Consider the following 24605-nt stretch of genomic DNA (forward strand, 5'->3'; position numbering starts at 1 on the left):
CAGAGAACGGACATTCTTCTCATGACAACGATAGTGAATAATCCTCTATCGACACTCAATAGTCCTCGTATGATTGGCTACCACTCCCAATGACCGACTGTGCTAGATCTAGGACATCCAAACCTACAAGTCTGGTATCAAAGAGTGGAGCACTCATATAGAATATCCTTGGTGTCTCAAGTCTAAGGACCAGATACACCACTGGGACTCATCGTTGTTTGACAATAAAGCATCATTAACCATTTAGCATTCCGTAAGCTATATGATAATATAAAGTGATAAATGATAAAATATAATAAGCAAAATCATACGTGCTTATTTTCTTTGATTTTTAGTGGCTGAAGGTATTGAATTATTATCAGTTATTGTTGTGTAAGACCATTTTTAAACTGTTGTTTTATGCTACCGATTTACAATAAATTAGCTAATGATTCGCACTCCGAGGAAATCGAGCTGAAGTATATCGATGCTTCTTCCAAGTTTGGACACGGCCGCTTCCAGATGACTCGGGAGAAGCACAAGTTGTATGGCAGGCTCAAGCAGACTTCTCTTGTTCCTCTAAAGTTGGAGAGCGAGATTGATCCATGAATATATGGATTAAACCCATTTAAGATTCTGTCACGATACCAACCAAGAAAGCTTGCTTCTTTGTCTATCTATTACACAACCAGGAACAAAGTCGACACATGTTTTCGATGATAAACCGAGCACGGCACTGCACACAAGCCAATCACGTGCCCCGCAAGCAGGCTTTTGAGAACATATCCTAAACATTGAGCACCAGAAAGTACTTTAATCGAATAAATGGGGCACCAGAATTCCTCCAACCAATAAAAAATACCTCGAGCAGAACAAGCAAGCAGTGAACTCGTTGTAAGGAAACATCTAACGAGGAGGCAGCGTTGCCCAGAGTACACGATATAGGGACTTGTTTGTCCATATGTTCTCTCACGGCACCCTAAACATATGTATGTAAACTATATTTTCTATAACTGCACAAACACCCTTAGATTTCAACCAACTTGCACATAGCATCCCATTTAATCCCCTAAAAAGCACAGTGAAGCTGCTACCCTCCTTTGTATTCCTGGTGCACTCAGTCTGGCTCATCAATGTACAACAACTAATAAACCATTCAATAAGAGGTAAGCAAGGTCAACAACATGGGCAAAACACTGAAGATACTCGAGCCAGTTCTACATATCCCGCTAACCTGAAACATGGACGTAACTTTCAGAGAATTGCCTTCCAAGCAGCAAAGCAAACATATAGCAGCAGCAGCAGCAGAATATGACCTCCGAGACACATCACCTTTGTTATGTTATTCTGTTTAACCGAATGCTCTGGTTCTTCCGTGGAATCCTTTCTAGAGGTGTAATCAACTGTGGCATTGTCATACCCCCAGAAACAATAATCTCTGCGACATTGGAACCATCAAATACATTAGAACATAATCAAGAATACTGCTTCTTGTTTTAGAAACATGCAAAACAGAAATGATTTTAATGAAACAAACCTATGGTAGTGTTCAGTTTGATGATACCCTATATTGCCATTCAGCAATCAATTGTTCTGCGGGCAGGTGGGTGGCTAAATGTAATAATGATCTACAGCCAACCAAACAGCACGCCCATAACTCTGAACAGCTAGACCATATCTCGTTTTCAGTATGAGAGACTCAATAAATGAGGATTCTACAAGGCAAAATAGTAGGGCAGCCTATGTTTATGTTAGCAAGAATTTTCTGGCAAATGAAAACCATCTTTCCTTAAGAGTTTATTTCTAGAGATTGCACATACATAATTATTTTCAGATAATATATGTACCAACATGTGTGTTGTATAATATCATGTATACTGTCTCTTGCTTCTTATTGCTTGCAATATTGACACTCTCCTGTCTGATTCTTGTTGCTGCATCCATGCAACATCACAAACCATGGTCATTCCACATTCTTTGCAGAGAGTACAAGTGACATTACGTATTATTAGTCCATTAAAGTATGAAATGTTAAATTAAACTAATACAGTAGAACGACCAGGTTTATCACATTATCAGATATTTTCTTCTGTAGTTCTGCTATTATATTCTAAATAAATTTTACAACTAAAATCATCTTAATAAGTTATAAAAAGAAGAGTCATGGTGTGATCATGTTCAAAGCAGAGAAACAAATAACAATGGCATGATTTGATTTAATAAATTTTCTTCCAGATAGTTGTCAGTTAACTGCTTATGGCCTAGGTTTAAGTTTTACAAGTGTTATTTCCACCTTAAAGATAGACTTGATAGCCTGAACAGGAAGACAGATGGAAATACTTCAGCGACCAGCAACTAATTATGTTGTTCAACTTAAAAATATGAAATCAAAGTTCTCCAACTAAAATTAGAAATTAAACAAATCCAAAGCTGCAATATATTATTGACCAAAATGTGCTACAAAGATAAGAGAGTAAAATTTAAACATGCAAGGAGACCATAAAGATGCAAGGAAAACAGACCTATGCCTTCCCGAACAGACAAGTTGGGTCTGATGATTTCTTCAGAATTGACCAAGAATATATCACCAATATATAAATGATTGGTTGGAACATATACACTACATAATTCTTCATCACCTTTGTCAGTCTGCAATAGGAAACAATAATATTTGAAAGTTAATAGGATAACTACAAGTGTCAGATCAGGGAACCATTATTCCTCATGCTAATTTCATGCAAAACTCCACGAAAATAAGAGCATAAAGTTACATGTGTGCCACAAACAACATCCTTAGTATGAATTTTTATTGATATCAATTGAAGATATTTAGCTTTATCAGACAGGTGCATGATATAAAAAAACAATTGGCATTTTGCCAAATGTCAACAGTTAGATTGTCAGGCCTCAAAAGCCAAATGATGTAATAGACAATTTGCAACCTCTAAAGTTACCTGAAGGACCACTGATGATGTAATAAAGCCAAATGCATACTCGCCAACACGTGGATGACGGATAATTGCAACCTCTTTAAAAGCTGTGGTATTTTGGTCTGCAAAAAAAGAGATGCAAAGTCCAAAAATCATAACTGAGAATAAATAATTCACTGATTATCATGTGGAGACCAATGACAGACTTTATATTCTTTCAATGCCCATTGAGATCTCATTAAGAAGAGAATCTAATCAAAATGACAATTGCAAATACTAGGTGCTATCAGAATGGATAAAATACATATAACGGATCAATCAAATACATCATACAACAGAAAGAAAAATCTACCAAACAGTGCAAGAAATAAAAATAATAAGAGATAGTGGCTAATAATTATATTCTTAAACAAGGTTAGAAAACCGACAACCTTTTTTCTTTTTACATGCAATAGGTGTCCATGTAGCAAGAATAGAACAGAATAGACATATCATTCTGTAGCCTTCTAGATTCTGTCTCAGGTTAAGTGTAATCAATGTAAGTTAGTACCAAGTATCACAAACCAATGAACCATAAACCAAACATGTCATTGCTGTTGACATTACAGGACACACCAGATTTGAGAATTTATACATGCCTGAACAATTGGACAATTGACTACCTCATGGTAGAGAATTCAGTTTCTGTCCGATCAAGAAGATTGGAATCTGAATGTATCCTATGAAACTCAATCCCATTTGGTACGATCAAGATTGATCAGGATCCAACCTGTTTTCTAGGAAATCCAATCAATCCAGATCGATATTGATCGGGTTCTGATCTATGCGCTGAGGAATATGTGACGAAGCAGTCAAACAGATCACTAAAATTCAATACATACTCAGTCCAAGTTATGAAGGGAAGTGCTGATTTCAGAAACCTAATCCCTTCTGATAGAACCCAAGAATTTATATTGCATCCCAACTTACACTAATTAGTCTTAAAACTCATTAAGGTTGAGCTATTTAAACATTCTAAGTAATAAATGTCATATTACCCTTCCAGGTCATAAACAGCTTAGACCAAACACAAACCACACCATCTGATTAACACTCCTACGTACAACATGTAGGTGCCTCCTAATTTTCCCTGTTATTTCTTACTTGATTCTTGTTAAATTCTTCCAAGTACCAAGACACCTGTGTCACAAAAGCAAATAATGCTGAAGCTATTGGCATTACACTTAGTCTTAACTTCATGTTATCTCTGACAAGGCAAATTTAACGATATGACAATCAATAATGAGATAGGCAAATAAAAAACAATATCTTAAAGACAAAAATGACATTTTTTTGAACTCTGCAAAATTAGCTCCTAAATGCAAGAAGAGGCACATCTATCCTTTAGTGAATGCAGACAAGGAATCAGTAACCACTGTCACTTGTATGTTCAGTGAATCCTCATATAGGAAAATGCAGTATGACCATTTTGTACGAACAATCATCATTTGATCATTTAAAGAGATAATACCAGGAGAAATGGCAGTGCTGATCTGCTTCGATGCTGAATAAATGTGCCTCACAAAAGGCATTCGTTTTATAAACCACTCTCCCACCCAGATAACAGTTGCACCCAGCCATGATGAAACAAATATTCCAATGAGAAAAACAAATACCAAAGATGTCAAGAATCCAAGGCCTGCATTTTTGTTAAAAAATACCAAAAATGTAATTAGATTAAACCAAATTCTTGCAATTTCAACAAAGGAAGGATAAATTCACGCAATTAGAACTAGCCAAACTTTAACGAAAGTAATAATAACAATGAACAGATTTGAACTATTGAATGACACGAATTATTCAAGGTGCCTTAAAAGATTAGGATAGAGGGACATGAATTAACATGTTTGTCACAGGTATCAGCTGACTACATCTTAATATCGGAACGAAGAGAGATCCTGTGAAATTTTAAAACTTACAAGAAAAACTTAATCTTCATGAACTACAATATAGAAATGCAGGTTCTTAAGGCAGATGAATTTGCTATATAATAATCTTATATATGAGAAACAAAAAAAGAACAAGTAGATTGTTCTACAGGCAGTAAAGGCCCAAAGCAAATGAGTGAAAAAGAAGGAAAAAAGCAACACTTTCCTCTGCTAACATAATTTATAACATATGATGCTGCACATATGCATGGAGGAAAAGATTTATTTTTCCAAGAATTTGATAATGTGAAGAGAGGAAGGAAAAAATAATGGCCAAACTCACTCTAGCTCCTGTGCATCGTATTTGGGAAACATAACCTCACACCAGACTTGTCTAACACATGGATGATTAAATTACACAATTGCGAATAGATATTCAACTCACTCTGACTCTAACAGTTACTCTTGGAATTTGACTTTGAACCACTTTCACCTAATATAGAAAATAAAATTTTCATTCAATCAATCATGTCTTCGTTAAAACTTTTTTTATTCGACTTCATTTCTTCTCCCCAGGCAACCTAGGTAAGTAATATAGAATATGTTGGCATGTGGAAACTTATAGTATTTACAAAAACATCCTAAACTGAAAAGTCAACTCCATGGATAAACATTAAACAAACTCCTGCATCAATATACTGATAGGTGTAAGTTCAGAGCCATATTTCTTGAATGATTTCAGGTATCCAATAATTTATTCTTTTTTTTTTCAATAAACCACCAGCACAATTAACTCTATCTAGTTGCAGTTGTTTCAATACTTAAATTAACAGTGTAAACGTTTTGCATTATGTGCTTTCTAGAGATTTTTATTCAGATTGCAAGGAAATCAAGTTTCTCAGCAACAAAATGATTGATGGTTGTTGAAAATGTGGCCCAACAAGTGTTAATCTGACAATGAGAACAACTGCATTTACTACCACAATCAAGCAAAAATAATGTGGCAGAATATGTCAAAAGCTTACCAAATATGTCAACTCCAAGCTTGTCATATAGTGGACTGAAGAAACCATCAACAAACTGAATAAACCACCATGTAACATAAAATGTGATTGCCACAGGGAAAAGAACTACGCTGCAAATAAACAAAAAACTTTAGAAACAATGTCCAGTTCTATTCAAGCACAAGTATAAAAAATGAGAGAATTATACCATCCAGTCATAAATTTCTTTGAGACCCAGCTCTGAAGAACAGCACAACAAGCCTGTGCAACACCACTAGAATTTGTGAGGAAATTTCATACAGAATTATACGATAACAACAGCATTTGTGAGGTGATTTCATACAGAATTTGTGAGTCAATTTTATGCATATAATATGTGTATCTTTATGCATGTCCCTACAACAAAAGCAGAAAACAACAATACCAACTCTATTGGGTTAGCTACATTTACCCTTATGTTTTCTTTAGCTGCACTATGCCTGCCCCTGGTTTCCGAAGTTAGATAAAGGAAGAAGGCAACTAATAAGCATCTACACACGTGGGTGTATATGGCTGTGCAAATGTACTCACCAGTGATTTAAAAAGGCACTCGGGTGAGGCGAGGCATGGCCCAAGCGCCTCATATACTTATTAATAAAGGAAGAAGGCAACTAATAAGCATCTACTCACGTGGGTGTATATGGCTGTGCAAATGTACTCACCAGTGATTTAAAAAGGCACTCGGGTGAGGCGAGGCGTGGCCCAAGCGCCTCATATAAGGGCCAGGCAATGCACTTCAATAAGGCACCACCTGGGTGCTCGCCCGAGCTCAGGCACCAAGCGCTTCGAGTGAGCGCCCGATTGATATACGGCAACCAGGCTCGGTTAAATGTGCATTAGTTGGTTCGATTGAACCAACTAACGCAATTACCTCAAAACCTGCATGCAACGCCGACTCCCAACCCTAGCAAGCGCCTTCTCCCTCTACGTCCACTGCAGACAATTTCTCCTTCTACGTTCACCATTGACAATTTCTCCCTCTACCTCCGTCATCGACGATTTCTCCCTCTGCCTCCGTCACTGACGATTTCTCCCGCTGCCTCCTTCCTCTGTCACCGACCAAGTCTCCTTAGCTTCCACTGTTGTCCGCTGTCTGTCGCTGCTGTCCGCGACTCCGTTGCCGCTGCTGCTGTCTAGTGCTTCTCGTCATTGTTTCTCTTCTGAGTTATGACTTCTCACTGTCGATTTCACTAGGCAATATTTTTTATCCCTTTTAACAGTTATACTCTTCCTTTCTAACTGTTGTTGACAGTAAATAATATATATACTGTTAATAGTATATTATTAATTACTGTACAAAATAATCTTTATTTATTAAATTAATAATATTATATATTTTAATATTTTAGAGTGTCTTGCTTCGCTCAGGCGAGCGCCTACGTGAGCGCCTCGCACCTCAAACATTTTGAGGCCTTGGAACCTTTTGGTGCCTACAGCTTTTTAAATTACTAGTACTCATAAGAGCAACTGTAAACTGTAACGTCCGTACACATGCTAGGTAAGAAAACATAATTAGAGCTCCATCTTACCAACTTAGCAGCCACAAGAGTCACATAAAAGTATTAGCATGAATAACTTGATGGTTTGCTTAGGAGAAATCTATAACTAAAACAGAGCTATGTGTATCTCAAATACCCTCAACAGCCCTTCTTCACACAAATAAGATGGAAGAAAAACAATGGAGGCAGAAAAGGGAACCAAACTGGTTAATAACTGAAAAATCAGCTTGCCATGCCCATAGAACAACGTGAAGGAGATAAGTAAATTATTATTCTAGAATATGTTCCATACTGATGATAAATCTTCACCAATACTAAATCTCTATTACAAAAACATGAAAGACCGAAATTCAATGGATGGGATAATAACTTTGTTATCTTAAAATTCTTGCTTCAACATGACCATATTTTAAATCACACTGAGCAAGTAACAGTATAGTCCCTTCATAATTATGAAATTTTCCTTTGGATAGCTTGCATACCATCCCACTAACCCACATTTAATTTGCTAAGTTTTTGCAGATAATGATCCCATAATGCTTTAAGATGTTATCAAATTAACTGCACAATCTAATCGAGCACCAATATATTTAATGTAAAGTTTCACAGTTACAATCATCATTTTAGTGGCTACCATGGTTTGGGAATCCTGTCGCATGACTGTTAATATGACTGATACCATCTTCTAGGTATACTACATTCCAGCACTGGACTTGCAAATCATTGTCTAAGAGTGGAGTCAAAATTTGGATATAAAGCTGGCACTCGGCATGGGCAAATGATCCAGTCAAATCAAGAAACTGAACCATACAGTGTTAAGCATAATAACCTTAACAATAAAACAGGAAAACAGAGGAGAATAAATTTCAGCTATTAGGCCCAATCCATTCCATAGAGTTGTTAGACAACTGGTTTTTTCCTCCATTCCTCTTAATCAGTGATTTAAAACGGCACTCGGGCGCTCGCCTAAGTGCTCAGGCGAGGCGAGACGAGGCCCGAGCGCCTCGTTTAAGGGTCAGGCGGCACGCTTTAATGTGGCGCCGCCTGGGCGCTCGCCCGAACCTAGGCGACGAGCGCCCGGTTGATATAAGGCAATCGAACCAACTAACGCTAAGAACGGTTGATATCAGCGCATGACCCCGACTCCCAACCCTACGCATGCTTCTCTCTCTGTTTCTGCCGCCGATGATTTCTCCCTCTGCGTTTGCCGCTGACAATGTCTCCCTCTGCCTCTGCCTCTGCCTCTGCCGCCGACGGTTTCTCCTGTTGCCTCTGAGTCTTCCTCTGTCACCGATCAAATCTCCTCAGTTGCCGCTGATGTCCGTTGTCCACTACCTGCAGCTGCCGCTATCCATTGCTTGCTGCTGTCCACGACACGACTTCGCTGCTGCTACTGTTGTCCGCGACTCCGCAACTTCCGCTGTCGTCTACTGCCTACGACTCAGCTTCTCACCGCGACTTCTTCGGTCTCTACTTTTCCCTACTGTTAACAATAAATATACTATTAACCAGAGATTATTAAATACTATTCAAAATAATATTTATTTATTATATTAATAATACACTATTTAGATGTTAACATTGCTAATCTTTGTTTTTAATTTAATTTCATATTTATATTTATTAATTATATTTTATATTTTTTATACTTTAATATTTTAGAGAGCCTCGTTTCGCTCGGGCGAGCACCTAGTGCTTTTTAAATCACTGCTCTTAATATGTGATCTTCATTCTTGATTAACAGCTTGACGTAACACCAATCGTATGGTGATGGCTTCAAGACCTAGCAGTTGTCATCGTGCCCTTCCTGATCACCTCCAACCTTAAAACCCTGATCACTTCATTTGTTCATTAGTGTTTATTCTGGTTTGACACTCCAGTGGTTCTGAATCCTTAACCAATAATCATGCATTTCATAGCAACAGCTTACCCATCTAACACAGCCGCTCACGTCTAAAATGATATTATCTCTTATAAAAATAATCCGAAATTTGACAGAGGAAATACAACATGCTGCCATTCCCATATAGACAATTGACATAAGAATTAGACCTTTGGGTGGATGGAGATGTTTGAAGAAATATGGCAAGTTCCATGGAATTACATTGAATTAATTCACAATCATGTTGCTCGCACATTCTTGTTATTCATGTGAGAATATATTTCATTTTCAGTTCGGAGTTTTGCTCTGATATCCTAGTCATAGGGCATCTGAGAGTATCCAATCCCAACAGTCTTAACTTAATTTGATCTCAACAAATAATTCAGAAGTGAAATATGGATATCATGCCTGATATAGATCACTTTTCTAGATATTCTCCATCGCTCCATTCAAAGCATTTATTTTCTTGACAAAATGAACTTCCCCTACATAACACTAAACAAGACGAATATATGTATCATAAACTTCCTAACCAGGAAGTGAGAGGGCCTTAAATGCCCTACCACATACTTCACGTCTGCCACTTGAGGAAATTTCCATGTTACTCTGACCTTTTAAACTTGCATAATATCGCAACACTTGAATCACAAAGCTTTTAGTGTTCTACCAAATTAAATCTCAACAGCTTCTTGTATCCTTTTTTCCCATGTTCCCAGAACACATTGCTCATCCAGCAAGCTAGATAGAGCATTTTCCTCGACAAGATCGTACTTAAAAAGTAAGATCCTAAAGGAACATTTCACCGAGGTAAAACCACAGTCATCAGAACAAACATTTTCTTGCGTTCCAAGGTAAGCATATAGTAACGTGTTTCACCCGATTGTCCGATCCATCTACCGGGAGCCGAACAGAAAACCACAATCACCGGCTCGAAGGAGGACAAAATCGAGATCCGCACACGAAATTTCCGCTAAAAGACTCCGACCCGCGACCGATCGAAAAGCAGAAAAGGAAGAAAAATAGAAATCACGGCAGATGCGGTCAGATCCGAGGAGAACGCACCTTCCGGGTAGAGGAGCTGGGGGAAGTGGGTGGAGCTTTGGCGGGGTCTTCGGGATCGGCTGCCTGGCTCAGAGGAACCGACGTGGATTCCTTCTCGTCCGCCATGTCTACCCCCCCCGGCGCCTCCCTCGACCGATCTCGACGCCCAAGCGCGACACCGAAGCTTAACCTAACGGCCTACCCACCGTGGGAGGAGGATATCAGCATATAGGTGAAGGGCGGAGGAGTAAAAAGACCGGACTGCCCTCGGGATTCCGTGTACGCTCGTGGCATCTCATCCTACTCAGTATTCCTCGGACGGATGCCGGCGGAGTCGGACGCAAGCGGCCAGCGAAATCCAACCCGGATTCCAGCCACGACCAAACTGTGGTTCGGCGGAGACTGCGTTCTATTAGTGTATAAAATAATTGAAACTATAATTAATTGATGGAGTCGAGCACGCAATCCATGATATATATATATATATATATATATATATATATATATATATATATATATATATATATATATAAGAGGAGTATTTGGTGCAACAAAGAAGTAATAATTGGTTGGTTGATGTTCTACAAGGAAGGAAGCTGTGCAAATATTTTTTAATTTATTTTTCTTTTAGAATTATAAAATAAAGTATGAACCTTATCAGAAATATTATTAGTCAATTAAAACTACTTAATCTACTATACTACAAATAAGATACGATCTTTGATAGAATCGATCCAAATCGAGTTAACTTTCATGCGTCGAGTTGAAGATCAAATTTGACATTAATATTTTTAATTATCATTTGATATAAAATTAAATTTATAAAACATTCATCATGCCACTAGAGGATGATATATTTTTTTTTTAATTAAATATATAAATAAATGATGCATGTATAGAATCTTTTGATGCGTCGTTTTTATTTTGCTTGAACGATAGGTTTTAGGTTCCTATTCATATAAAAATATCTTGTATGTATGAATTATCTTTCTCGCATTATTATAAAAATATATATATCTTGTATAAAATACCTCATATTAATTCTTATAAATACCTCGTCTTTATAGTATTGTTTTCACATTTAGTTAAGACTGTTGCAAAGCTAAAATTAGGGTGTTGAGTCAAATTTAGTGATCATAAGTGCTGTTAGTTTCGATTGATTCCGAATAAACCAGATTCAGTTGTAGTTGACTACTTTGGTAGGTGCGCATGCCATTAAATTAACATATGGTTGGGTAGGGTAGGATAGGGTAGGGTAGGGTAGGGTAGGATAGCACATGGGCATTCTCTACGGCAACATGATATCATTTTAGTATGATTCATTAGATATTTTGTTGGTAAAGGTAGGCTGGCTAGCTAAGCCATTCTATTTAGAATAATAATGAGCATGAAGAAAAGTGTTTTGAGTAAATGATTTTTGTTCTATATTGAGAGCAACGTTAGCTTGTCTAATTTAACTTTTGACAAACAAATACGTGAGCAGCAAAAGAAAATTCAATCTTGTAGCAACTTTATATGTGTTATTTTTTTCTTCCTGATACTAAGGGATATCAAATATGAGAATGATAACAAAACAAATATATAGATTATCATATGACAATCATTTTCAATCCATGAAGATTGAATACATGAAATAATGGAGTATAACACATCAATTGAGAATGTTACAACAACATGACATCTAAAAGAATAATTTATCATTAATGTATTTAATATTTTGTAATCGGCCTTGGTTACAAAACAAATATTAAATAAGCAATCCTTACATACAGATTTTAATCATGAATTAAGTAAATTGGATTCCAACATTTGAACTCCTGATTTTTTTACCATAATACACACAAACTAATTTGATCATTAGAGGAATCTTAACAAACACACTTGTAGCTTCTTATCACCTCTTAATCTCATCCAACATACACCAAACCTATTATGCCAAAACATTTTCTTATGCATGTTGTGTTCATCAAGAAGAAGAGTAAAACATAAAAAATGTTTAGTGTAATCAATCGGGTCAAAACATCCCCTACACATAATAAAAAAAAACATCCAAAACACTTAATACAATTGACTACGCCATAATGTCCCTCACTATGCATCTATCTTTAACAAAAAAAAAAATGAAACATCAATAGTGCCTAATGTAATCGACCAAATCATAATATCCCTTTGCATGATATATCTGCCTAGAAAATAAAAACACTAAAAGCACCTATCGCAATTGACACACACAATCCAATCAATCCTAACATGACAATATACTAACCAAACAAAAACTATATAAAGCAATCTGAATTCCTTGCAAACTTTTTTTTTAATCAAACTTATTTTCCAGTTCCAAATAAGATAACACTTGAAAAACCAAGAAGGAAAACAAACAAACAGAGCAAAACAATTTGATCATATCAAGGTTGACCACCAAAATTCATCTTACCAAATTCAAAAGAATATACAGAAAAAGCCCTTGCATGTTGAAGTATATCTTCCTCTGACTGAAATTTATTCTGAGAAGAAGACTTTGGATTCAATAATTAGCATATTGATACAGGACTAGAATTTCAAGTCTATTTAAAGGACCAGTGGCATTCCATCATATGCACCTGAGGCAGTCTTATCTTGTTTATGCAGAACTATACAAACAAGACACTAGATATTAGATTGTATCTCTAAACAAATAACACATCCAAATTCACTAAAACACACACACACATGAGCCTTCATTTGCACCTGAGTCGGTCTATCTTGTTTATGCAGAACTATCCAAACAAGACATTAGCTATTAGATAGTAGCTCTAAACAAATAACACATCCAAATTCACTAATAAACAAACACACACACACACACACATGAGCCTTCATTTGATCCCATCAAGCAACCCTAAAGTGACACCAGGAGAGCCCAAAGCTGTAGATGAGTATCTTACTTTTCATCATGGTGCTTCTGCTTCTGCTTCTGCTTCTGCTTCTGGTGTTTCAGTTAGAGACTGAAAACATCTGCTGCTGGAATATTACATCTTAACTTCCACATGCCATGCACTCTTCACGGTTTTCCAAGGAACAAACAACCTGTGCCATTTTGGCTTCGACATCATCATCCTCCACCGGCTTAGTTGTTTTCTGCATTCCACAAATGAAAAGCCAAACCCAATTTGAAAATATACCAATAGGAATTTAGTAATCAAAGAAATCAAATGATTTATATAACTAAAGGAAATCAAAAGAGAAACCGTACTTGGAGCAAAGAAGTGTCCACAGTAAACTTGATTGCATCCGCAGCAGCACGAGAACGCAAATAATACATTCCAGTTTTCAAACCCTACATTCAAAAGGTCCACAAGCATTACACCTCATGTGTTCCAATTCAAGGAAATAAATGCATTGTAGGTCATTGTGGATAATAAGCATATTTAAGATTACTAGTTGAAAATAAAGAGGCATCAAACCTTGGACCAAGCATAGAAGTGCAGCGATGTTAGCTTCCCAAAATTTGGCTGGTCCATGTGGATATTAAGGCTCTGACTCTGATCTATGTAACACCCACGATCAACAGCCATGTCAACTAGAGTCCTTTGTTTAATCTCCCAAACAGTTCTAAAATCACAAAACACTTATTAGATCAAGGAAAAATATCTTAGACAATAGGAATGAGTTATTTGCTTGCATTGTCTCACTTGTAAATTGCTTTTAAGTTATCTGGAATTTCAGGAATCTTGAGAACAGAACCATCCTCATAAATTATCTTGTTCTTGAGAGCAGGTGACCATAGACCCATCTCAGTCAAGTCATGCAGGAGATGTTTATTCACCACAACAAATTCCCCACTGAAAAAAAGTAGTGTTATCATATAGGTTGATTGATTCATTTCAAAAATGATATTATGTCCAAAGCATACCTTAAAACTCTGCGACTGTAGATGTTGGATGTGTATGGCTCAAAACACTCATTGTTGCCAAGAATTTGACTAGTTGAAGCAGTGGGCATAGGAGCAATAAGAAGAGAGTTTCTGACACCATTCTTTGATATCATTTCCCTTAATGCAGCCCAATCCCATCGATCAGAAAGAGTAACATTCCACATGTCAGGTTGGAGAATTCCCTGAGCAACAATACAATCAGCATTCTTCCAAGGATGCGGAATAATTATTACAGGCATAAACTAAACATTTATGCTGAAATGTAGCACCTAAGAAACGAACACAGCTCAAAAACATATTCCTCTTCAGAGTTACACATTCTAACATTCCAGTTCATTCAAGGCATACTGAAAACATGTGTTTCTGCTATGAAAATATGGTAATAGCAATAATAACATGCACAAATCAACCCTGATCACACCCAAGAAAGCACATAAAGCAATTTGAGCAGATGGCAACAACCATTATTTAGAAAAAGCTTTAATACAAAGATGGTGTCTCAACACAAATGAAGTTACAAGGATTAACAGAAGCAGAACCAAACCTTGCTTACTGGACTTCCTTGATAAGTCTCATAAGGACCACTGCTAATAGCAATTTCAGAAGAAGACTTGAGAGCATGGTAATATATGGTCTCAAATATATCCTTGTTCAGCTGCTGAGCCTACAGAAAGAGTTAATCATTAACATAGTAGTCCATATCAAAAATAATAAAGGAACTAGAGAACATATTTGATCTCAGCAATTACCTCAGGTGAATCAAAAGGCATGCCAAGTAAAATGAAAGTGTCAGCCAAACCCTGAACACCAATTCCTATTGGCCTGTGTCGTAGGTTTGATCTCCTTGCAGTTTCAACTGGATAGTAGTTCACATCAATTATTTTGTTGAGATTCTCGGTTATTATTGCAGTAACCTGTAAACAAAAGAATATATGTTAATTTAGAAATACTCTGAAACAATGTGCATGTATTTCATAAATTGAGGCAATTAAAATCCTACCTCACCAAGCTTGTCAAAATCAAAGTATCTGTTCTTTGATCCACTACTACCAACCAACCTGGATGGATGCGACTCTAGTGGGACACCCTGAAAGCAAATCCATTAAAAAAGGAGAAATGGTACCCCATGTCATGGTCTGATAGCTAACTTGGGAATCCTTTGCTAAAAGGGAAAACAAAGATCCATGAGAACACACCTTCTCCCTGACAAACCGTGGTAAAGCAATGGATGCCAGGTTGCACACGGCTGTTTCAGTAGGACTTGTGTATTCAATAATCTCAGTGCATAGGTTTGAAGACTTAATGGTACCAAGATTCTGTTGATTACTTTTTCTATTGCAAGTATCCTGAATACATGTAACGGTGTCATCAGCATGACTTCAGAAATTTCTGAAGGGCATGATAATTACAGTTAATACCTTGAAGAGCATATACGGTGTTCCAGTCTCAATCTGAGATTTAAGGATCTCAAACCAAAGGTTCTGTGCTGCAACAACCTTCTTGGCCTTGCCCTAAAGTACATGAATGGAAGAGAATGACTACAAATATTAATTAAAAACTTGTTTAAGCATTTGTTATTTGCAGGCCAGACTTACCTCATCCTCATATTTTAGGTAGAGTTTCTCAAATTCATCACCCCAACAATCAGCAAGTCCCGGAGCTTCATTAGGGCAAAACAATGACCATTGTCCATTACTCTGAACTCTTTCCATAAAGAGATCAGGAATCCAAAGGGCATAAAACAGGTCCCTAGCTCTATGCTCTTCCTGCAAAATAAAAGAACTTACAATTACATAAAAGAAAACATCCATTCCAGAAAATCACTCCAAGTGTCTGAGCTTTATCTAACTACTGAAATATGATGGACATGTTTTCATCACAGTAGGATGAAGCAAGATTCAATCTGGAGGATGAAAGCATATTGCTGGAGAATATAATAAATTACCCATGGTCATCCTCTTTTTCCATTAGGAGCACAACCGCTATGTAACCTTCAATTCACAATCATGATCTCTAATCACTCACATATATCGAAGTAAAAGAATGCATCTTGCCAACCAAATATACTGAATCTTCCATACAAAGTGAAACCACCAAAAAAGAATCTTGTTACATCAAATACAAACTAAGGATGCAACTGTTTTTTGCCCAAGGTTTAAGACCTTGAAATAATGCTGCCAAGAAACTAAAAACTCTAAACAACAATATAACATGGATGAAAGACATGTTTTCCACCCAATTTTGCAACATTTTGCAACTTTTTTTTTCTTAAAAAGAAAAGAATTCTATACACTACTAGCACCATTTTAAATTTTCTATGAGATTAAAAAGAAAAATGAAAGCACACATGATATTTATGCACTAATTTATTCCATAGATAAACATGAATGTAGATGAAATATTCTTGGAAAAGCTAGCATTGATCAAACTGTCATTCTAAATGTTATCAGACGAAGTCTTCTTGGGAAAGCTATCATTAATCAAACTGTCATTCTAAATTGTCATCATCTCACATTGGAGAAGCTCCGAGTGTTTCTCAACAAGCAATCAATTTGAATTGTTTGTCAGAAATAGATTAAAAAAAATCACATGACATAAAAGAGGAAAGCAGATGCAAAAGGTGATCAAAACATTAAGCAAGTGAAAAAAATTACCTTTCCATGGTTCTTTCTAAGCTCAAGGAACTCATACATATCAGCATGCCAAGGTTCCAAATATACGGCAAATGCACCTAGTAGGTATTAAACAAAGATCAGCATTTCAAACATTGGACATTATCACCTGAAAATAACAGTAACCAAAATCATAACCAAATTACCCTTTCTCTTGCCTCCTCCTTGATCAACATAACGAGCAGTATCATTGAACACCCTTAGCATTGGAACAATACCATTAGATGTTCCATTTGTCCCACGGATATAACTGCCTGTTGCTCGGATGTTGTGAACAGAAACACCAATTCCTCCAGCTGACTTGCTTATTATAGCACACTCCTTAAGCGTATCATATATCCCCTCAATGCTATCTTCTTTCATGCATATCAAGAAACAGCTACTTAACTGCCAAAACACATCAACTATATAAGCAAACAAAAGAATAAACTATTGCAATTTGCAAAAGAACAGAACAAGTCTAGTATCAGGTACCTGCGGCCTAGGGGTGCCTGCATTAAACAAGGTGGGAGAAGCATGAGTGAACCAGCGTTGAGACATCAGATGGTAAGTTCTGATAACAGACTTGATGTCATCTTTGTGGATTCCAACAGCTACTCTCATCAGCATGTGTTGTGGCCTCTCAACTACCATGCCAGATACTTTCAAGAGATATGACCTCTCCAGAGTTTTAAATCCAAAGTAGTCATAGTCAAAATCTCGATCATAAATTATCTCACTGTCCAAGCGAGCAGCATTCTGAAATGATTTAATTGGAGGATTTTTTATACAACCTTGCATCTTCACAATAGACAATAATCCAAGTAGGAAATTTTGAACTACAATCAGATCAAAGCCATGCCTTTTTTTTTAAAAGGACCAGATAATAATAATAGAATAACGTATATTGTTTTAGCCGCATGGTTTGTTACCCCTAGTAGTCGCATTAGCTATTTTATATAGGAACTGTATGTATGCATCAAATATATGCTAAGAAAATATTTTCACAAGTAATACAAAATTAAGCCCGACAAAGCAAATATATAGTGTCATCTCACGCCAAGGTACCGAATAATTACCTTCATGATTATCTCATAAACATCATCAGCAATCAACGGAGCCTCCTGTCCAGATCTCTCGTTGAAATGATGATACATTAGCTTTATCCTGAATTCATATCCATCACCAATCGGGAACCTTAGAAGTCGCTAGTAACGAACAGCAAAAACCGAAACTAAACAATCTAAAGAGCAAAACTCACTTACGTTTCGGAGAATGACTTCTTTGTGTTCTTATGCAAATTAGAGACCACGATCCTCGCAGCGAGCTATAAGAAAACCACAGAGAAAAATGAATCTCGCCAACCAAAACAAAGGGAAAAGATGGGGCATCAAAGAAGACGAAGGCGGGGCATACCGAGGCATAGTCGGGGTGATTGGCGGTCATGGCGGCGGCGGTCTCGGCGGCGAGCTCATCGAGCTGGCTGGTGGTGACGCCCTTATAGACGCCGGCACACACCTTCTGGGCGACGAGCACCGGGTCGCAGTGCTCCTGGGTGAGCCCGTAACTCAGCTTCTTAAGCCGCGCCGTGATCTTGTCGAAGTGGACGGCCTCGGGCCGTCCGTCCCGCTTCACTACGTACATCTCGGATCCTTCTGCGCGGACTTTCGTCGAACAAATGGAAGGGGGGAGAAACGGGGCGATGAATGCGACCGCGAGCAGAGACGAGCGACGCGCTGCGGATTTAAACTATTACCGTGGGCCGAAAATTTTGAATTAGGGCTCCATGGGCATCTTCTCGAAGAAGGATCGTCATGGGAAAATTTTGGCGCCAACGGGAGTCTCACCTCATTACGTGTTCCGCATTTTCGAACCTTTTTGGCGGGCGTCTCGAGGATGGAGTCCAACGCGTGCTGACTCGGGAGGACGAGAGAAAGCGACCTGAGGAACCCAATTATGTGTGCCCGAGCGGTTTTATTGAACCCATTGAAGACGAACAAACCAATTTGGCACCGCTTTATAGACCTTATGAGGTTTAAAGGCCGGCAATGGTGAATGAAGCTTCGTACTTAATGAATTACGATCAAAACAATTTTCCTAGTTAAAAACATCATTTTTGACGCAGCTCAACACCAGTAATAACCATCCTGGAGAATTTTGTTTCTTTATATATACGTGATGAATTACTATTAATTATGCCGAACCTAAGCAAATAAATAGCTTATAAAAGCCTTCCAATCTTGTTCCAAACAAATCCTCTACCAATTAATATAAAGACCCGTGGAAGAACACTCAGAGGCAAACAGAAGAACAAAATATGGCGAACAGAACAAATCTCGACACCAAAGAATCGGCTTCAAGTTCATACAACTCGACGCAGCCCATACTGCAAACTGGTCAAAATAAAATGAGCTCCAGTAGCACGATTATAGTGATTGGAACCACCTTAAGCAACATAGAGAATCTTCCAGCGGAAGAGGCATTGGATGTCTCAGCTGAAGTGGATGCTGTTGGTGACGACTTTGGAGGTGACGACCTTCGTGGCAGAGCACAAGTGCCAAAGGTGGCATTAGCCTGTAGAGCCCATTAACATGTTCAAATATAAATTAGCCCTAATGTGTCGTAATGTTTAGGATCTGTTAGAGTTTATTTACATTTACCGAATGTATCCCAATGTCAAGCATCTCTAAATTTTGCAACCGTATAGTATAGTTACCAAAACACTATTTTATATATATATATATATATATATATATATATATATATATATATATATATATATATATATATATATAAAGTTTATGTTATTAAGATAAAAATATTCATATAAATGTGTGAAATTACTAAAAAATAGAATAAAAAATATTTTTATTCATGAACAATTAGGTATCATCTAAATAAAGGATAAAATAAAAAAGAATCATTTAAGATGATATACACATATGCTTAAGAGACCTATAGATATGATAGTTAAAAATAATAATAATTAATATTATTAGGAAGAGGAAAGATAAAGGAAGATTTAAAAAGATTTTAACAGAAATTATAAATAAAAATTTAAATATTTTAAATTTAACCAAACATATATGGCTCTTTACATGTCTTAATCACAACAAAAGATCTATATAGTCAATCTCAAATAGTTAAAATTTATGATTTTGTTACTGTTATTAAAGTGAATGACACAAAGAAGTGCACAAAAAATGATAAAGGTTGCCAAACTGGTACCTTAATGTTTTCTGGTTCTAGCACAAACCTATATCTTCTAAAATTTTCCTGCCAAAATGGTCATATAATCGCACAAGGTTCTCAAAATGCGAATGAACAGAAACTCATTTCACAAAGCCTGCTCTTGGCCTTCATTCAATTGTTGGGAAAATCTAGGTAATAAGTTATGAATTTTGATCCAAAAATAATCTCTAATCTTGTAATCAACACAACACTGGAGGGATTGACCTCATTCAGGAGATAGATGAACTTATAGTTGTTAGGTCATAGGTGTACGTGCTAACTGGCTTTTAAATTTACTTAATACCATGGTCAAGCATCTAAGTTAATTAGCATATTACTAGTTAAATCATGCTTACAATTCACATGGGAATTTATACCCTCATGTTTTTATTGTATTAATCTATTCAAATGCTAATGCAAGTTTGAAAACCATCCACAATTCATATTTACCATACTATCTAGCATGATTTGACCAGCCATGCCAAATGGTTTTTCATCCTTAGAGACGTTTACACAAAGTCATAGATATACGTGGTTGTTTATTATTTACCTGAAAGTATTAAATAATCAGGGTCTATTGTAATTGGAATTAAATGAGAACAGATCTAGGTTCATGTAGTAACTAAGTTAACCTATGCTATATGTATTGGTGTATGATCCCTTGTGCGCCCGTCATATTTTTCTGCATCAAACCTTCCCAGAAGCCTAAGTCAAAAATGAAAAACTACATGCTACTTGATAATGTCATGATATGTATTGATTTCATCATGAGTTCCAGTTCCATGTGAACTTATTTTTCTTTGACTACTTATCCAATAGGAAGTTCTTCTCACCTTGCAATAGGCAATATTATCACAGCCACAAACCATGTGTCCATTTGCTACATCTGCAGCCTCAGGCGCATCACCTTTCTGCATCATGAATGAAGCAAGTTAATTTCAAATCAAAAGTGAGTGCCCTGTTCAGCGGAAACCAAAAACACAGAAAAATATAATATATACACTACCATGTAGAAATCAACAGCTATGAAGTTGGCCCACCGGTTGGCTGACAAACCATGACAAGTTTTAAGCATGCCAAGAAGAGGAGCCGAATTATTATGGCATGCAGAAGACGCACTAGGATTTGTTCGGAAATAGTTCATCAGTACAAGAGATTTCAATGTGGTGCTCATGGGTGATGACTCTGCTCGACTGGGGCATGAACCTGGAGTCATTCCTTCATCTCCATCTGCAACTCATAATACACATTGAGAAATATTAATGCATAATCTGATGTGTGTATGACCACTCAATACTAGAAGTTGGATCGCAATCTCTTCTTACATTGATTTTCAACTACATAGTTCCACTCATAGGCGATGCCCTCAGAAGCCTCCTTAGAAGCTACAGATGTGAAGACCAGAAGACGATGATTCTGGTCGATCATTTTACTTAGCAAAGGCCAGTCACTGCCATTCTTAGGCATCTGGTCCACCGGAAACCAATACTTCATGAGACCTGAAGCATTGAACACCTTGCTGAGACCACTGGGGGATTTGACATAATCTTCAATGAATATGGTTATGACCTCTGAAGGGTTTGCTGCTAGGAAAGTCTCAATTTCTTTGAGAACATTGATGGCAGGTTGCTGATAAACAGCTATTCAGGATTAGTAGTCAGTCGGGGGATCTTAAGGAGAATCAGCTCTATATAGAAGCTTACAAATGCGGTGAAGTTATAACATTGGCCACCGGTAGAGTGGCAAAGCCAGACGTCATTTCTGAAGTCATACATATCCAGCATCAAACCCCTAACACCATTCTGTAAAAATATCAAAAATACTGTTCTCATGAATGTGCATATATTAACCATGGGTGATTCATGATACATATTATATATCTCCAAATAAAAATGATATAGCAAGACGACAGCTGCCTTCATAATTTCTTCTATTCTGGTTGTAATTACCAAAAGATTCTGCAAATACATTGGACCCAGGTGATTTTTAGGGCTGCACAATGAAATATATTTGTGGATTAAAAAAGAGTAAACAGAAAAAACTATCTTATCTCTGTGTGTGGATGAGTATGATTTCAGAGAGCAAAGGAATCTGAGTTGTAATGGCTTAAAACAAGACCGGAGCAGAAAGTTGGCACAGAATTCCAATTATCTATTCTACCAACTTATCAGATGAGTCATCGATTGATTTTAAAATTCAAGTGGCATCATTAGCATCTTTGTGCTTTGGGAAAGGAATAAGATCTTAGAAACAACAACTTGTAAGCCCCCTAAACAATCATTAATTTTGTTTAATTTGTCTAAAGTTGGTGGCACTCTCTGATGCATCTAAACAAATAATTTGCATCTATATTAGGTGGCCCATTAGAATGACAAGAGCCTCTAAGGCTAATTGCATCCAAATTGTGTACAGACAATTGGATCTTATCAATCTCAAAAAGAAATTAAAGTGATATTCAAGTGTTTTATTTCTAATGCAGAAGAATTGACCTTACTAGTGACACATGCAACTAAACCAGGGTTTAAAAACTTCACCATGCATCGAAAAACAAACAAAAAAGAAAAAAAGAAACACCAGATGAATAAAAAAATAAATATCATATACATTTTTATAGAAATGAAATATTAAATCATTAATGAAAGAAATAATTAACAACCTAGTATTTTGAAATCAATTGATAGGCTAACCTAAAAAAAATCAAATAATCTATTTTTTGCCATTTTAACAAGCTAATTAACAACTTTGCTTATGGTTTTCAAAATATACAAATGATAAAAGTTTAACTAATATGATAAATATTTGAAGCAAATTTTATATAAGCATATTACAGATTAGGAATAACAAAAAACTTGTTTTCCTTTCCATCTACCGTGTGTTACTTCTTGATTACGTAGCCAAACATTATGCATGTCACAATTTGATATTAACAAACTCTTATGATCGATTTGACTCATCAGACTTCGTCCAGGAACTTTTTAGTCCGCGTTCTACCAACTCTCCATCTTAATAGATAAAAACTAAACGTATCATCACCCCAGCATCAGCGCATCTTCTCCGATCAGGTCCACACGGGGATTGGGATTAACAAAAGTGGTTGGCGAAAGCTGGAATAATTAAAAACAATGCGACGATTTAAAGCAAAAAAAAAGAAAAGAAAGAATAATCTCTCTTTTTCTAGAGGTTGGAACGAGTTGGACCGACTTCTTCGCTTCTAAAGCAGCCCACGCTTCCTTTCTCAGGAATACGTTTCCTACGGTCACCACCAAGTGGGTCCCGTGATCATTGCCTCCAATGACGGGGCAGGTGGGCGAGTGGTAATCGCTGAGAAACGTGTCGACCTTCTTTTCTTGTCTCACCTTCCAACTTTGATCGAAACTTTAGGCTTCGCGCCACGAGAAGCGCTTCTCGTCCCAATTTTTCTCACGAAAGATGGACTATTGGAACCACCCCAGCCCGCTCTTGGCCCATGATGAGACCCGAATAAGCTTTGACGCTGTTCCGTCCTACGAGCGCGGGACCGCGGGTCTCAAGGGGCAAACTAGTTCGGACTCACGCCGACTATGCACGTTTTGAGAGGCTTTCTAGGGCCGCGGATTGTGTACGATCCCGACAGGTCCGGCGAGGCGTACAAGCCTCGCCGGGGAAAGAATTCGACAGCAAAAGTGAACATGCGAGAGAGCGAGGAAGCGTACATTAAGCTGGGAAGTGATGTTGTCATGCTGGTTGGTGAAGGTGATAAGGGTAGCGCCGGTGGCGGAATGCGCCCCCGCATCGGCGAAGGAGTTGTGCGTCGTCAGCCACGAGTACTTGTTGAATGGCAGATCCTTCCCCTGCGCACATTCCAGTCCCAAATTAGCCCGGAAACGAAACCATCCCTCCCAAAGCCCCAAATTACGGATCGAAAACGGGTAGTGACGAATGCGGACCTTGGATCTCGGTTCGTACGGCCGGATTCTCACGCAAACTCCAAGGTCGCCATCGCAGCCGTCGCAGCGTAGTCCGGCGTCGCAGTCCTGGTTGGCCGAGCACCCCTCCCCCAGCTGCAACAGAATCGAAATGGAGATGACAAACCGATACTCACCCAACAGAGAGAGAAAGAGGTGATACCTTGGCGGCAGATGAAAGAAGAGACGAGCCGACGGAGAGGAAGAGGAGGACGAAGAAGGAGGAAGGGGGAAGGGCCATTTTTTCGCTTCTGCGGCCGTGAGATTGGAACGGGATTTCTATTAGAGGCAGCCGAAGTACTTATATGGGGAGTAGGAACGGACGGGGGTTGCGGTGAGGTCGAGTCAAGCGCGACAACGGTGCGGCTGAGGGGCGACGGTGACACCGTAAAGATTGTGGAGCTCACATCAATCTTTCAATTTTTTTGAATTGATTTTGATTTTTTTTTTGAAGTTGATTGTGCAATACAGTTCATCATAAAGTTTATCGAACTTACATCAATTATTTTAAAGATAACAAGTAAATATGCTATGAATAAGATTTCATTGGTTATTCTATGTTTGAATAACTCGGAAGATTTTGTA

At 37.6% G+C, this 24605-nt stretch overlaps 3 protein-coding genes across 5 annotated transcripts; all 3 read right to left on the reverse strand.

Moving 5' to 3' along the window:
• Positions 1-842: 842 nt before the first annotated feature.
• LOC135676521 (protein LIKE COV 2-like) lies at positions 843-10488 on the reverse strand. Of its 2 annotated transcripts, XM_065187798.1 has the most exons (8): positions 10303-10488; positions 6029-6081; positions 5842-5951; positions 4420-4587; positions 2934-3031; positions 2502-2628; positions 1312-1417; positions 843-1213 (listed from the first exon to the last, which is right to left on the reverse strand). In XM_065187798.1, the coding sequence occupies exons 1-7, from the start codon at positions 10405-10407 to the stop codon at positions 1317-1319; spliced, it is 762 nt and encodes a 253-aa protein (XP_065043870.1). In that variant the 5' UTR covers positions 10408-10488; the 3' UTR covers positions 843-1213; positions 1312-1316. The 2 variants fall into 2 exon arrangements, with proteins under 2 accessions (XP_065043870.1, XP_065043869.1); XM_065187797.1 differs by having other exon boundaries at positions 843-1417.
• A 2293-nt stretch (positions 10489-12781) lies between these two features.
• LOC103988520 (ribonucleoside-diphosphate reductase large subunit) lies at positions 12782-18840 on the reverse strand. The gene is made up of 18 exons (XM_018826901.2): positions 18693-18840; positions 18262-18594; positions 18111-18172; positions 17925-18012; positions 17341-17604; positions 17013-17253; positions 16849-16925; positions 15790-15960; positions 15613-15705; positions 15391-15540; positions 15195-15281; positions 14944-15108; positions 14739-14858; positions 14174-14376; positions 13953-14102; positions 13725-13872; positions 13514-13597; positions 12782-13398 (listed from the first exon to the last, which is right to left on the reverse strand). The coding sequence occupies exons 2-18, from the start codon at positions 18487-18489 to the stop codon at positions 13297-13299; spliced, it is 2433 nt and encodes an 810-aa protein (XP_018682446.1). The 5' UTR covers positions 18490-18594; positions 18693-18840; the 3' UTR covers positions 12782-13296.
• A 198-nt stretch (positions 18841-19038) lies between these two features.
• On the reverse strand, positions 19039-24358 carry LOC135676522 (PI-PLC X domain-containing protein At5g67130-like). 2 transcript variants are annotated; one of them, XM_065187800.1, is made up of 8 exons: positions 24184-24353; positions 24003-24116; positions 23769-23906; positions 21780-21878; positions 21402-21705; positions 21083-21306; positions 20910-20987; positions 19039-19419 (listed from the first exon to the last, which is right to left on the reverse strand). In XM_065187800.1, exons 1-8 carry the CDS (start codon positions 24259-24261, stop codon positions 19243-19245), a joined length of 1212 nt encoding a protein of 403 aa, XP_065043872.1. In that variant the 5' UTR covers positions 24262-24353; the 3' UTR covers positions 19039-19242. The 2 variants fall into 2 exon arrangements, with proteins under 2 accessions (XP_065043872.1, XP_065043873.1); XM_065187801.1 differs by lacking the exon at positions 21780-21878 and having other exon boundaries at positions 24184-24358.
• Between the last annotated feature and the right edge of the window lie 247 nt (positions 24359-24605).

This window comes from Musa acuminata, chromosome BXJ1-6, assembly GCF_036884655.1.
Source record: "Musa acuminata AAA Group cultivar baxijiao chromosome BXJ1-6, Cavendish_Baxijiao_AAA, whole genome shotgun sequence".
NCBI classification, from domain to species: Eukaryota; Viridiplantae; Streptophyta; class Magnoliopsida; order Zingiberales; family Musaceae; genus Musa; species Musa acuminata.

Coding starts and splice junctions, on each gene's coding strand:
- LOC135676521 (XM_065187798.1), bottom strand. CDS start 10,407: ATGGCGGACGAGAAGGAATCCACGTCGGTTCCTCTGAGCCAGGCAGCC. Junction 4,588..5,841: donor GCTTGGAGTTGACATATTTG/GTAAGCTTTTGA, acceptor ACAAAAATGCAG/GCCTTGGATTCTTGACATCT. Junction 1,418..2,501: donor GTCTGTTCGGGAAGGCATAG/GTCTGTTTTCCT, acceptor CCAATGTCGCAG/AGATTATTGTTTCTGGGGGT.
- LOC103988520 (XM_018826901.2), bottom strand. CDS start 18,489: ATGTACGTAGTGAAGCGGGACGGACGGCCCGAGGCCGTCCACTTCGAC. Junction 17,605..17,924: donor TTTATGAGATAATCATGAAG/GTAATTATTCGG, acceptor AAATCATTTCAG/AATGCTGCTCGCTTGGACAG. Junction 14,377..14,738: donor AAGGAAGTCCAGTAAGCAAG/GTTTGGTTCTGC, acceptor ATTGTTGCTCAG/GGAATTCTCCAACCTGACAT.
- LOC135676522 (XM_065187800.1), bottom strand. CDS start 24,261: ATGGCCCTTCCCCCTTCCTCCTTCTTCGTCCTCCTCTTCCTCTCCGTC. Junction 23,907..24,002: donor CGTACGAACCGAGATCCAAG/GTCCGCATTCGT, acceptor GAATGTGCGCAG/GGGAAGGATCTGCCATTCAA. Junction 21,307..21,401: donor CTATGTAGTTGAAAATCAAT/GTAAGAAGAGAT, acceptor TATGAGTTGCAG/ATGGAGATGAAGGAATGACT.